At 53.3% G+C, this 12,767-nt stretch overlaps 1 protein-coding gene across 1 annotated transcript; it reads right to left on the bottom strand.

The window, feature by feature from the left end:
- Positions 1–2,083: 2,083 nt before the first annotated feature.
- On the bottom strand, positions 2,084–9,636 carry TCTE1 (t-complex-associated-testis-expressed 1). Its single transcript, XM_021691928.1, has 4 exons — positions 9,360–9,636; positions 7,779–8,347; positions 5,279–5,728; positions 2,084–2,293 (listed from the first exon to the last, which is right to left on the bottom strand). The coding sequence occupies exons 1-4, from the start codon at positions 9,634–9,636 to the stop codon at positions 2,084–2,086; spliced, it is 1,506 nt and encodes a 501-aa protein (XP_021547603.1).
- Between the last annotated feature and the right edge of the window lie 3,131 nt (positions 9,637–12,767).

Genomic DNA, 12,767 nt, shown 5'->3' with positions numbered 1-12,767 from the left:
GCCCCCTCTCCCATCTTCCTCCAGCCCCCTCTCCCATCTTCCTCCAGGCTAGCCAGGCCTACACCTGCCAAGGGCATGACAGTCACCTCTACATCTCTGGCTCCCCGTCCCCCTTCCCTGGGGGACTTGGGAGGTACAGATCATGGGGACACCGCGGCCCATGGTCCATCAGGGTTGAGCTTTCCTGTGGAGATGGCTGAGTGGGAAGGCAGAGGAGGAGAGAGAAGGGGAGGCTTGGGCAGGAGGGAATAGCTGCCCACTAGGTTTCCCTGGGCCTGGGCAGTCATGGCCACCTGCCTGTCAGCACTGAGCCTGCCTGGACCCCGAGTCTGTGCTCCTTGGGGCCCTGGCGATTGGAGCACCCCTCTCCTCGGAGGGGACATCTGTGAGGTCCAGGTGGTGAGCCGTGGCCGCAGGCCCCAGTTCTTGGCCAGCTGGCACGGGATGTCCTGCCCTTGTATGGAGGAAGCCTGGCCACTTCCCAGCTCCAAGGAGGGAGGGACTCAGCTCCTTCTCCCTCAGGCCCATTCCTGAGACCGAGCCTGAGCTAGGAGGAGGGGACAGGGGACCCCCTACTATTATTTTTGCCTGTATTGACCATTTCTGCCTAGGTCTTCTTACACAGACAGCCTCACCTTCCACACACGCGCAGACTTAGAGAGAAAGCGATTCTTTGGTCTATTTTCTTGGTAGCTTTATTGATTGCCAGGGAAAACGAAAACCAGAAAATTAATCTCTAAAATTAAACTTTACACTGAATGTTCTTGTTTCTCTAATTAGAACTTCTGCTAGCAGCTGTGGCTACGTACACACACACACACACACACTCACACACACCCTCACATCTACACGTTTGCACTCCCGAACTGTCAGAGGGTGTCAGGCACAGACAGACTCTAGTTTGCCCAGACAGGCACACAAGTGCAGTCACTCCCAAGCCCCCTTTGGTGCTCGGCGTGGCGCCTGCTTGTTGGAAGGAGTCCCTGGAGAGCAGGCACCCCTAGGCAGTGGCTGCAGCCCATGACCCATCCTTTGGAAAGACCACGGGTCTGGAGGCCCTGGACTCCTCAGCGGGGTGAGGAGGATGGGAGATGGGGCTCAGCCTGGACCTATTAGGTCCTCTTGTGGCCCTGGGCGTTGATGTGACCTCTGTGGGCAGCCACAGAGCGATGGGGACTCTTGGAGGGCACCTGGAAGGCTCCCTATGTGCTGAGGACAAGGGCTTGTGGGGGTGGGCTGGGCCTGGCTGGGGAGAAGACAGGTCTCTGTCAATTGGGTGCATCACACTGTGGCCTTTCTGTCGTGGATTTCCAAGCGCAAAGATTGTACAAATCAAATGTGGATAATAAAGTTGCGGATGACTCACTGACTTCCCTCCCCTGTGTGGCACCTCCCCCATGCTCTCCTCCTCCCAGCAGAAGCTCCCCGGTGGGGGCAGTGGGTCTGAGTCCCTCCTGTCACCTCTGTTTCCCCCTTCCCAGGTTGTGTGTGTGTGGGGGGGTGGGAATGAGAATCGGGATGGAATGGCCTGTAGAACGGGATCACTTTAGCAGAGTCAAGTAATAGCGAGGTAGCATTGGCAGGGGTGAGGGTGAAAGAGCCAGGCAAAGCTCTGCAGTAGCCAGAGGAGAGAGAGACCGAGGGTGTATGTGTGCCCTGCAGGCACGCACATGTTTGAAGGTCAAAAAGTCCAGGACTGTTCAGTAGAGAGGACAATGGTTGGGAGGCAGGGGTCAGGGAGATGGATGGCCTTCATGGGATAGTCTGGGGAGGCTTTCAGAATCTTCTCTGCCTTCCCTAATCCTGGAAGAAGCCGGTCATTTCAGGGGGTATGGTAATATCCTCTTCCGGAGTACAGGGGATGGGTCCCACCTCATACCCCTTTCTCCCCCATCCCAGTCCCCTCCCCGTCTTTATCCGCATCACCCTTGATCACTGACCCCGAGGATATCTGTGGTCTCTCCCACTCTCCTCCCTCTAGACCAGCGTGGCACTCTACAGCAGGCATGAGCGAGCATGAAATGAGGGATGGGGCTAGGGCAGTGACCCAGGTCCCGTCACTGCCCCAGCCCTGTCCCCCACCTTATCGTGCAGGGTTCTCAGGGCCCTTGGCGACGATTGGTGACATGAAGTGGCCGGGATTCAAGGTCCGCTGGCGGGCAGCTTCCCGGTTGGCACAGAGGGCCTGGCCAATGAGGTACTCGCTCTCCTGGGCCACATCTGACAGGCGCAAGTCAAACTCCAGGAGGGTCTTGTTGTCCGACATGCCTTCCAGGAGCTGCTTCCCGCCGTCCTGGAAGAGGAGTACAATGGAAGGGGCCATTTCATATCACTACCCAGGATCGCACACACGCGTGCGTGTGCACACACATACACACGTTTATACAAAGATGTGACTAGAACGAGAGTTTCGCAAAACAACGGTTAGCCTCTTCGTGAGGCACACTAATGTGTTCTATGCTATCCTATCCTATTCCATTCTATTCTATAAGAAAAATGGTGCTCAAGACTTACTAAAGGGATTTTCTTTTTTCTTTTTTTTTTTTTTTAAAGATTTTATTTATTTGACAGAGAGACACAGCGAGAGAGGGAATACAAGCAGGGGGAGTGGGAGAGGGAGAAGCAGGCTTCCCGCGGAGCAGGGAGCCCGATGTGGGACTCGATCCCAGGACCCTGGGATCATGACCTGGGCCGAAGGCAGACGCCTAACGACTGAGCCACCCAGGCGCCCCTAAAGGGATTTTCAATGCTCGTGGTTTGAAAAACATGGTTCTGTGACAGTGATGGTAACTCCCCTCCTCCGATTCAGCCATGGGCGTGTGAGACAGATCTGGCTAATGACATCTGAGGACATTCTGACATTCTGAGAAGAGTCTCCTCACTCTGAAAAGAGAACAAGAGAGGGGGCGCTCTCCCTTTTTCTGCCTCTGAGCTTGGCCCTGTGTGAGGTGTAGCAGCCATCTTGGGACCGTGAGAGAAGCTCCTGAGAGGATCTGGCCATGTGGCTGGGTGGGCAGAGCAGATGGCAGCACTGAGCCAGCGAATTTACCAACTCCAGAGGCCCCCTACCCTGGGGCTTCTGATTATGGGACATAATGAACATTCCTCTTGTTTAAGCTGTTTCCTGGTTCAGGTTTCCGTTACTTGTAGCCAAAAGCACCCCGAGTGGAGACAGTGTATGTGTGTCTGAGCAAGACTGTTCTCTTGGGAGAGGGTGCAGGGCCCCGCCTGGAGGACATGGAGGGTCCTCCTCACTAGTCCTCACGGCTCCAACCCCTTCTGGGCTGGGTGGGCCACGCTTGATGTGAAACACTCTTATGTGAGAGACAGAATGGTCGTGTTCTATGGCTGTGACCCAAGAGTGTGTCGCAAAGCCAGTTCAATGGGTTGCAGATGCATTTTTTTTTTTTATTTTTTTATTTTTTATTTATTTTTTTTTTTAAAGATTTTATTTATTTATCTGAGACAGAGAGAATGAGAGAGACAGAGAGCACATGAGAGGGGGGGAGGTCAGAGGGAGAAGCAGGCTCCCTGCCGAGCAGCGAGCCCGATGTGGGACTCGATCCAGGGACTCCAGGATCATGACCTGAGCCGAAGGCAGTCGCTTAACCAACTGAGCCACCCAGGCGCCCGCATTTTTTTTTTAAAGATTTTATTTATTTATTTGACAGAGAGGGAGAGTGAGAGCAGGAACACAAGCAGGTGGAGTGGGAGAGGGAGAAGCAGGCTTCCCGCTAAGCAGGGAGCCCGACACGGGGCTCGATCCCAGGACCCTGGGATCATGACCTGAGCCGAAGGCAGATGCTTAACGACTGAGCCACCCAGGCGCCCCTGCAGATGCATTTTTAAAAAAATGAAGTAGAATAGAATATAAAGGAAAATGTCAGCATGTATCACAAGCAGTAAAAGTATATTTCAATGATACTATATTGATGTATATGTTTACTAGGTGTTCATGTAAATTGCATTTCTTATTCTGAGACTTGGTCAAGAAAATGAGAGACATCATCTATCAGAAAGGACCCAGGTGGGGCGCCCGGGTGGCTCAGTGGGTTAAGTGTCTGACTCTTGTTTTCTGCTCAGGTCATGATGTCAGGCTCCAGAGATCCAGCCCTGCATCAGGCTCCGCGTGCTCAGCGGGGAGTCTGCTTGAGATTCTCTCTCTCCCTTGCCTTCTGCCCCTTGCGCACACTCTCTCAAATAAATAAAAAAGATTTTATTTATTTGAGAGAGAGCGAGGCGTGTGCATGAGCAGGGCGGAGGGGCAGAGGCAGAAGGAGAAGCAGGCTCCCCGCTGAGAAGGGAGCCCGATATGGAGCTTGATCCCAGGACCCTGGGATCATGACCTGAGCTGAAGGCAGACACTTAACTGACTGAGCCATCCAGGCGCGCCAAATAAATAAATCTGGTTTTCAACCAGTCCTGAGTTTGAATCACAGCTTTGCCACTCTCTACTGACTGGATGCTCTTGGGCAATTCACTAGCCTCTCTGAGACTCAATTTTCCATCTGTGAAGTGGGGTTAAGAATACACACTCTAGAGGTGCCTGGGTGACTTAGTCGGTTGTGTCCAACTCTTGATTTCAGCTCAGGTCACGATCTCAGGGTCATGAGTTTGAGCCCTGTGTCAGGTTCTTGGCTCAGCTGGGAGTCTGCTTGAGAGTCTCTCTTTCTCCCTCTCCCTCTGCCCCTCCCCCATCTCTCTCTCTCTCTCAAGTAAATAAATAAATCTTAAGAAAAGGAAAGAAAGAATTCACGTTCTACTAGGGGCACCTGGTTGGCTCAGTTGGTAGAGCATGCAACATTTTATCTTAGGGTTGTGAGTTCGAGCCCCATGTTTGGTGTAGAGATTACTTAAAAATAGAATCTTCAAAAAAAAAAAAAGGAATACACATTCTACTAGATAACTGTGAGGAATAAAGGAACACTGAAGGATATCAGTGCCTAGCATAGGATATAACCCTGAATAACAGTAACAGCTAGCGATACTGAAGTCCTAGCCAGTGCCTGTAATGTTAACTTCTTTACAAGTACAACTCATTTCATCCTCCCAGTAACAACTAGTATCTACTTAGAAGTAGATACTATTATGATCCCCATTTTACAGATGAGGACATGGAGACCCAAAAAGGTTAAGTAATTTAACCAAGTGCAAAATGGCAGAGCTGGCTGGGATTGGAACCAGGTAAAGTCTGTGCTCTTAACAATTACCCTGGAAGCACCCGAAGGCAGTTGGATTCCATACCCACCTCCCCAAGGCCCCAGAAGGTACAGCTTACCAGCCCGATGTGGTTGCAGGACAGGTTGATGCTGGTGAGCGTGGTGTTGACGGAGAGCACCTGGGAGAGGAGCGTGGCGGTGGGCTCAGACAGCTCGTTGCCACCGAGGTGCAGTGTTGTGAGGCACTTGTTGGTCTGCAAGGCGTGGGCAAGTGCCTGGCCGCCTTCATCCTCAATGCAGTTGAGGCGCAGGTTGAGGGAAATGAGGTTGGTGTTGTGTGCTAGGGCGTGAGCCAGAGACTGGGCACCAGGTGCCCGCACCTGGTTGTTGGCCAGGTTGAGCACACGCAAGTGGCTGTGGCTCAGCAGCTTGGCTGCGGCACGTGCGCCCCGGTCCGCAATGAGGTTGTGTGACAGGTCCAGCTCCTCAAGGGCTGGGTGATCCAGGAGGCTGCGAATTAGGATGCGTGCCTTGTCATCGTCCACCTTGCTTCGGGTCAGCCTGAAGATCTGTGGGCAGGTAGAGGGTATGCAGCAGCCCGCAGCCAGGGAGAATCTGCCTGCCTGCCTACCTACCTTCTGCAGGGAGAGGAGGGGGCTGCAGGGAGGCCTGAGGTTCTGCTCACCTGCTGTTGGCCACCTGACTGGCCCTTGGGCAGAGCAGAACTGCCCCACATGACAGATTGGTACCGAACTGGTGGCAGGCAGTAGAAGGAAAGCCTAGCATTTATCGAGAAATTACTGCATGCTGGGCATGCTGCTAGAGGGTATCATAACCATTATCTCTAACCCTCAGCATCCCAGGCACTTTACAGATAGAAAAGGAAGGCTTAGTGTGGATGGGTCATTTGTCCAGGGTCACACAGTGATCAAGCCCCAGAGGCAGGTTTGAATGCAGGTCTGTCTGATGCCCCAGCCCCTCGCTGTGCCCTCTTCAGCTGGCCAAGATCCACCATGGCGAGGAGAGGAACTCTTGGAAGGAGATGCCAGGGTAAGAACCAGGGTGAGAGATGGGAAATGGAAGGATGGAGAGAAAAGATGAAAGAATGGGGTAGGACTAGCGTGGGGGAATACTGGAGATGGGAGCCCTAACCCTCCCCCTTCTCACCAGCTCCTTCCACTCCTCCCTCTTCCTTGAGGCCTCTCCATCCTCTTCCCATCCTTCAGTCCCCTGCTTTCTTTACGTCCCTCTTGGCCAACTTAGAGCCTCTTGTCCCTCTTGTCATTTCATTGCACCTATCTGGCAAAGCTCCAATCCTGGATCAAGCCCACTCTCTGTTTTCTGCATATCTGTGCCCAAGCAACTGACGTGATGGAAAAATGTCACATGACAGAACTGGTTGGTATCGCTGGAACCACCAGTAGACCCTCAATGCTGTGTGCCAATTCAGCCCTGTTTCTCTGGACAACATACTCTCTCCTCCTCCAAAACAATGGCTTCAACCTTCTTCAGCCTCCTCAAACTTCAGGGGGCCACCCTACAGCCTCCTTTCAGCAGTCAAGTCTCCCCCTGCCTCCCGGCCATTGAATGAGAACCCTTCACTTTCCTAATACCAAACAGCAACCCACTGCTACCCACCACACCCACTCTCTCCTCTGCCCAGAGCCAACTGTCCCACCTCGGTCCTCAATTCTACCTCTCCTGCCTTCTCAGGAACCTTCCCTGGTCAATGAACCTGTGCCTTTCTCCTGACTCGGCCGCTTTCTTGCTATTGGATGGAGCTTTACATTGGTTTTAAACACATGCAAGTATCTTTTTAAGAAAACCCAAACCCTTCATCTATTACTGATTTCCCCTTCGCCCCCTTCACAGCCAAGTTCCTGAAAAAGCTGATCACTGCCATCCTGTTTCCTCACTTCCCACTCTTTCCATAAACCACTCAGATCTGGTCCCTGTTTCTGGCACTCCACTGACAGTTCCGGTTCTGTGACCTCCGAGTTTGCTAAATTCGGTCCTCAGCATCACCACCCCCCATTGCTGCCTGCCCCTTTTCTTGAAACGCACCCCTCCCTTGGCTCTGTGACTCAGGGCCATGTCCCCCTTTTCCTCTTTCTCTGACTTTTTGGCAGACTTTCCCTCTCCCAACCAGAATATTTGGGACATACTTCACCCAAAAAATTACTCATTGTGTATTTGAGTTTCAAATTTAACTGGATGTCTTGTATTTTTATTTGCTGAATCTAGCAAGCCTATCCTAGTTGTAATTTCACATTTACATGATTGCTGATGAGTGCCTTTTATCCCACCAGGCTGTTCGCTCCAGAGGGCACAAATGGTTTAATTTTGCTCCTTATTGAATCTTCAGCACCTAGGATAGGGCCTGGAGCGCAGATGATCCTTGGACGAATAAATGGCTCGTGAACTGGGAAGGCAGTGCCTTTTTCATCTCTGCACCCCCAGAATCCAGCTTGGCGCAAGGTGCATTAAGGGACACTTGGTCAGAGAGTGAGAAGGAAACGGGAGGGAGAAGATGGGGATGGAGGGGGAGGAAGAGGAGGGGAGAGGGAATCCGAGAGGCGCTGAGGGTGGGAGGTGGGGGAAGGCTGGGCCCTCGGGTACCTTGAGGGTGTGGCATGCTTTGATGGTGGCCGCCAGGGAGTGGCAGTCCCGATAGGTGAAGAGGAAGAGGTTCCCCTCGAAATTCATGCCGCAGTCCTTGACCCCGTACACCAGGTCTAGCTCCTCCAGGTGGCTCAGGCCGGCCACCAGGTCGCGCAGTTGGTAGTGGTCAGTGGCGGGCTCCTCCGTCTCCCCCTCACTGCCCGAGTCGGACAGCTCCCCGCTGCGGGGTGGGGCGGGCGGCTGCACGGGCGGGAGGAGCTGATCCACGCACAGCCTGCGCACGTAGCTCCGGCAGAGCGGCAGCAGGTCGAGGAGCACGGCGGGGTCCGTGGTGCCTGGGATGAAGTGCTTTATCAGGTTTTCCAGGTGCTGCTCGAAGAACAGGCGCTTCCAGCTGCCGCCATGCCTGGCCACGTGGCACACGGGCCAGCGCTGCATGCAGCAGCGGCGCCAGTAGCTCTCGTCGTCGATCAGGTTGGCGGTCACAGCCAGCGGCAGCTCGGGTGACAAGTGGCTCAGCACCTTCTGCTGGTGCTCTGGAAGCAGCTGCTTCAGGATAGGGTTGTCTTTGGGAACAGGAAGGAAAGCAGGAGTCACAGTGTGGGGGGGCCCCATGGCGTGGTGCCCTGCTCCGGGCCTGCCTAGGGGCACCGAGGAAATGGAAGACCCTCCCCGGCCCTCAGGGAGCCCCAGTCCGAGAGGGGGGACAGCCTTTACTCCCAGGGATGCGCAGGCTGAGGCAGGAGATGCAGCCCCAGGCTTTGGGGTGTTCCCTGCCTGAAGGTGGACAGCTTAGTATCTGGTTTCCGGGAGCTCCCAGTCTGAGCAAGAATCTCAGGTCTAGCCTTCAATTATCACTTGGTCTGATGCAGGACATAATCCTGAGTTCAGAGATTCCCAAATGATTTGATTCATTCATCTCAAAACAAGAAAATGTTTGAGCACCTCCTGTGCACCAGACACTGTTCTAAGTGCCATGGATATAAGAGTGAACAAGACAGAGGAAGCCACTCCCTCTTAGAGAGGAGGCAGACAACAAATCAGTCAGGTGAGTATATTGTAGGTCGGGTGGCAGTAGGTACTGTAGATAAAATGACGATCCTGTCTTCAGAGCACCCTGTCTGGTAGGAGAGGTTGGCAACTCATCTTTGAAAAGGATGACCATTCACAGAGCACAGAGTACAGCACAAACCAAGAGCCTATACACACTGTGGAAGGCTCGAAGAGAGTGGAGGATGGTCCACCAGGGAGGGCTTACTGGAGGAGGTGTTCAGTAAACACGGTTTGGGCTGGGTTTGGCTGGAGAGAGTGGGAAAGGAGAGGAGAGGCCATAGGCGCACAGGGCACAGTGTGGGTGGGAACCTGGTGGGGCCTGGAAGTGGGGGCAGTGGGAGAAACCATTCTGGCCCCAAGGGGGAAGGGCAGTGTTGAGCAGGGATGAGGACACAGTGCGGAAGGGCCGGGGCTGCGCCGGGACCCAGCCTCTGAGGCCTCGCTGAGGCTCGCCTCTGGGCAAATCCCACCCATCCTGCCCCATTCCTGGCCTTTCCCTCCTGCCCAGGGCAGGGACAGACTCACTCTGGAAGTTCTTGACGATGTGCTGAATGCAGAGCTCTGTGAGGAGGGGCACGATGGCCAGTGACCACTCGGGATCCTCAGCTATGATCCTGCGCATCCGACGTACTTTGGTCCCAGAATTCCAGCCCTTGGACTTGCTGGGGGGTGGGATGATTGAGGGCCTTGAGGGCTGGGGGCCTGTGCTCAAAGTTTGGCCTGCAGTGGAGAACCTTTCCTGCGTGGAGATTGAGGATCGGCTGGGTGCCGACAGTGTCGATGTTGCTAGGGTTTCCTGCATGCTGTGGACTGGCAGCCTAGGGGCAGGGAGCCCCTTGGTGATGGCCTTGTGACGATGAGTCTCTCACACTGGCAGGTCCTTGATGCCCTGGAGGGAGAGGAGGGGTGGAGGTCTTAACTTTGGGGTGGGCATTTAGCAAGAGAGGTAGCACAGAGTGGTTCTTAAGGGTCCATCTCTGGAGTAGAGCTGATCCAGGTATAGATCCCATTGGCTAGCTGTGTGGCCTTGGGCAAGTTACTGAATCTCTTATAGTTTCATATGCCTCCTCTGTGAAATGAGGATGGCAGTCACCTATAAGAGGAACGGGAGAAGTGAATAAAATAATGCATCCAAAGGGGCACAGTATACTGCGACACATGCAACTATAGCAGGAAGCAGGCCCACATTTTGGATAATAATACCTACACAGCAATGATAAGTAATTGATATATGTTGGACCCTTATTTATTTACTTACTTAAAAAAAAGGGTTATTTATTTATTTGAGAGAGACAGGGAGAGTGTGCAAGCATGAGCAGGGGAGGGGCGGGGGGGAGAGAGAATTTCAAGCAGATCCCCCACTGAGCATGGAGCTTGCCGTGGGGCTCAATCCCATGACCCTGAAATCATGACCTGAGCTGGAACCAAGAGTAGGATGCTCAACCGACTGTGCCACCCAGGCACCCCTGGACACATTTTTTTAAAAAGTTCTTTACGTGTATTAACTCATTTAATCCTCACAAAAGCCTTTTTGAGATAGGCACTCATATTTTTCCCATTTTTCTGATGTGAACCTGAACACAGGTTAATTGACTTGCCCCATGTCATACAGCTTATAAATAACAAGGATGGATTTAAATTCAGTCTATCAAGTTCATACCTTTTTTTTTTTTTTTTAGATTTTAAATAATCTCTACACCCAACATGGGGCTCGAACTCACAACCCCCAGATCAAGAGTTGCATGCTCTACCGACTGAGCCAGCCAGGCACCCCTCAAGTTCATACTCTTAATCCTACATTGTACTGCCCCTCTGAGGGTGAGGTGTGGGGGTGTGTATTGCCAAAAGACGGAGGTATAATAAAGAACCATTTAGTTCAAAACAGCTCCCGGGGTTAAGTATTTTACAGAACAGCAACTGCCTAACCAGGAGGATGGAGTTGAGAACAGCACTGCCAAATAGAAATGCAATACATGTCAAAATGCAAGCCACATATACTGTTTAAAATTTTCTAGCATCCACATTAAAACAAAATAAAGAGAAATGGGTGAAATTAATTTTATGTTTAACCCAATATGTCCACAATATTATCATTGAAATATGTAATCAATATAAAAATTCATGAGATATTTTATATACACTTTTTCATACTAAGCCTTCGAAATCCGATGGCTCAATAGTCACGTGTATCTAACGGCCTCTGTTTTGGATAGTGTAGGCTGAGATGAAGACAGCGGGGAGGGGACCAGACCCATGCTCTGTCCAGGGTTCCGGCACCTTCCCTCTTGCCCTCTGAGAGCTCTGGCTCCGCTCCTCCCCGCCCCCCCCATCTCCCTATCCAGTCTTCCTAGTTCTCCCAGCCTCCCGACATTCCAGACAGCAGCGGGAAGGCGTGGGAGGTGAAAAGGCAGCTAAATCTGGGGCTGGAGACAGGAGACAGAGGATGTATCTGGGGCTGGGGACCCTCCTCCGCGTTTGTCCATTCGTGCCTCCCTGCTGCAGGTGCCCCTGCCCTGAGGCTGCAGGCTGAAACGGGGCCGCTCCGCATGCAGCTCCTCCTCCCGGCAGTTTCCCCTCGGATTTGCTCCCTGACTTGTGCACTGTGTAGTGCCCAGTGGGAAGGAACACTCTGAACCAGCAAAGGTGTCCTTGGCAGATGGAGGGGACCAGATGGTACTCCCCAGTCCACCAGGCATCTCAAGGAGGAAGAGCCTGGCTGTGTGTGTGGGGAGGTGGGGGGCAGAGAGAAAGAGACGGGGTGGGGGGGGCATGAGGCAGTGTAGGGAAGACATCTATGTATTTGTGACACCCTTATGCAAATCAAATGCAAATTCACAAACCGATTGTGTCCAGATTTGTGGAAGAACCAGCTGGTGCCTTTGACTAATAGCCCCTCAGAGGGTGTGGCTGGGAGGGGATGCTTCTTAGAGGTGCCAGATGACTTTGCATTTCTGGCTTTGCCAGTGATTTGCTATGTGACCTTGGCCAATTTACTTAACCTATCTGAGCTTCAGTTTCGATATCTTCCTTCTGCAGGCGGTTATGGAAATTCCTCTGAGATAATGTCTGAAATGAGTACTGGGGGTGGGGGGGTGTGGAGGATGGGGGACAGGGGTCTTGGGCTGGGGAGAGAATACCTCGGAGCCCTACCTCTGAGTGCTGACCTGAGATGGTATCCTGGAGTGAGGCGCTTCCCTATCTCCAGGGGAGAGGCGGAGGGCAAGGTGGCTTTGGTGGTGTTTGGGGCTGGATTAGGATGGAGGGGCCTGGCAGTCCCGGCACCAGGAGGAAAGAGACAACAGGCCGGCCCTGTTCCTCCCAGCTCTGTCTCTGGGGTCTTGGGGCTCCCACCAAAAGTTCCCTCCAGAGTTCTGGCTGAAAACATTCCGGCATTCCCTTTGGGCCCAGATGTATCCCAAGACACACTGTGGGCCACACCCAAGGGAGCAGGACCCGGCTTGGCGGGGGGGAGCCCCAGGTTTCTGGCTGGTGTTACCCTGGAGCCGACTGACTCTCCAGATATTTCTAACAACGCTGCCCAGCCTCACCATCCAGGTAGGCCCTTCCCTCTCCTTCGTCCTGGGAGGCCTCGTGTTGGGGACACCCCACCTGGGGGCAGGCACGCCGCCCCCTGGAACCGGGCGGCCATTGCTGGTTCTACTGTCTAGTGCTTCATTGTCTTAGGACCCGACAACTCTTCCTGAGGTCTGCTCTTCATCTTTCTTGCTGCTGGTTGGAGCTGTGGCCCCCTCTGGGCATGACACTGCAGGACCCACCCCAGGGTGGGCTCCGGGGTCCTGAGCCCCCTCCTCAAAAAGAGGAGGCAGATGCGCTCCAGATACATGGCGGGTATCAAAAAGAGTCCCTATCGTCCTGCAGGGCTTACAGAAACCTCCATACCACGGGGTCTGATGCCATTTGTAAGGTTAAAGT

Source organism: Neomonachus schauinslandi, chromosome 8, assembly GCF_002201575.2.
Source record: "Neomonachus schauinslandi chromosome 8, ASM220157v2, whole genome shotgun sequence".
Taxonomy (NCBI): domain Eukaryota; kingdom Metazoa; phylum Chordata; class Mammalia; order Carnivora; family Phocidae; genus Neomonachus; species Neomonachus schauinslandi.
Note: the sequence above shows the minus strand (reverse complement) of the source record. Positions and strands in the feature narration are given on the sequence as shown.

Excerpts from the sequence above, each read along its gene's own strand:
- TCTE1 (XM_021691928.1), bottom strand. The coding sequence starts at position 9,636 with ATGCAGGAAACCCTAGCAACATCGACACTGTCGGCACCCAGCCGATCC. Across the intron at positions 8,348-9,359 it reads CATCGTCAAGAACTTCCAGA|ACAACCCTATCCTGAAGCAG; the intron begins GTGAGTCTGTCC and ends CTGTTCCCAAAG. Across the intron at positions 2,294-5,278 it reads CCTGCAACCACATCGGGCTG|GACGGCGGGAAGCAGCTCCT; the intron begins GTAAGCTGTACC and ends CTCCTCTTCCAG.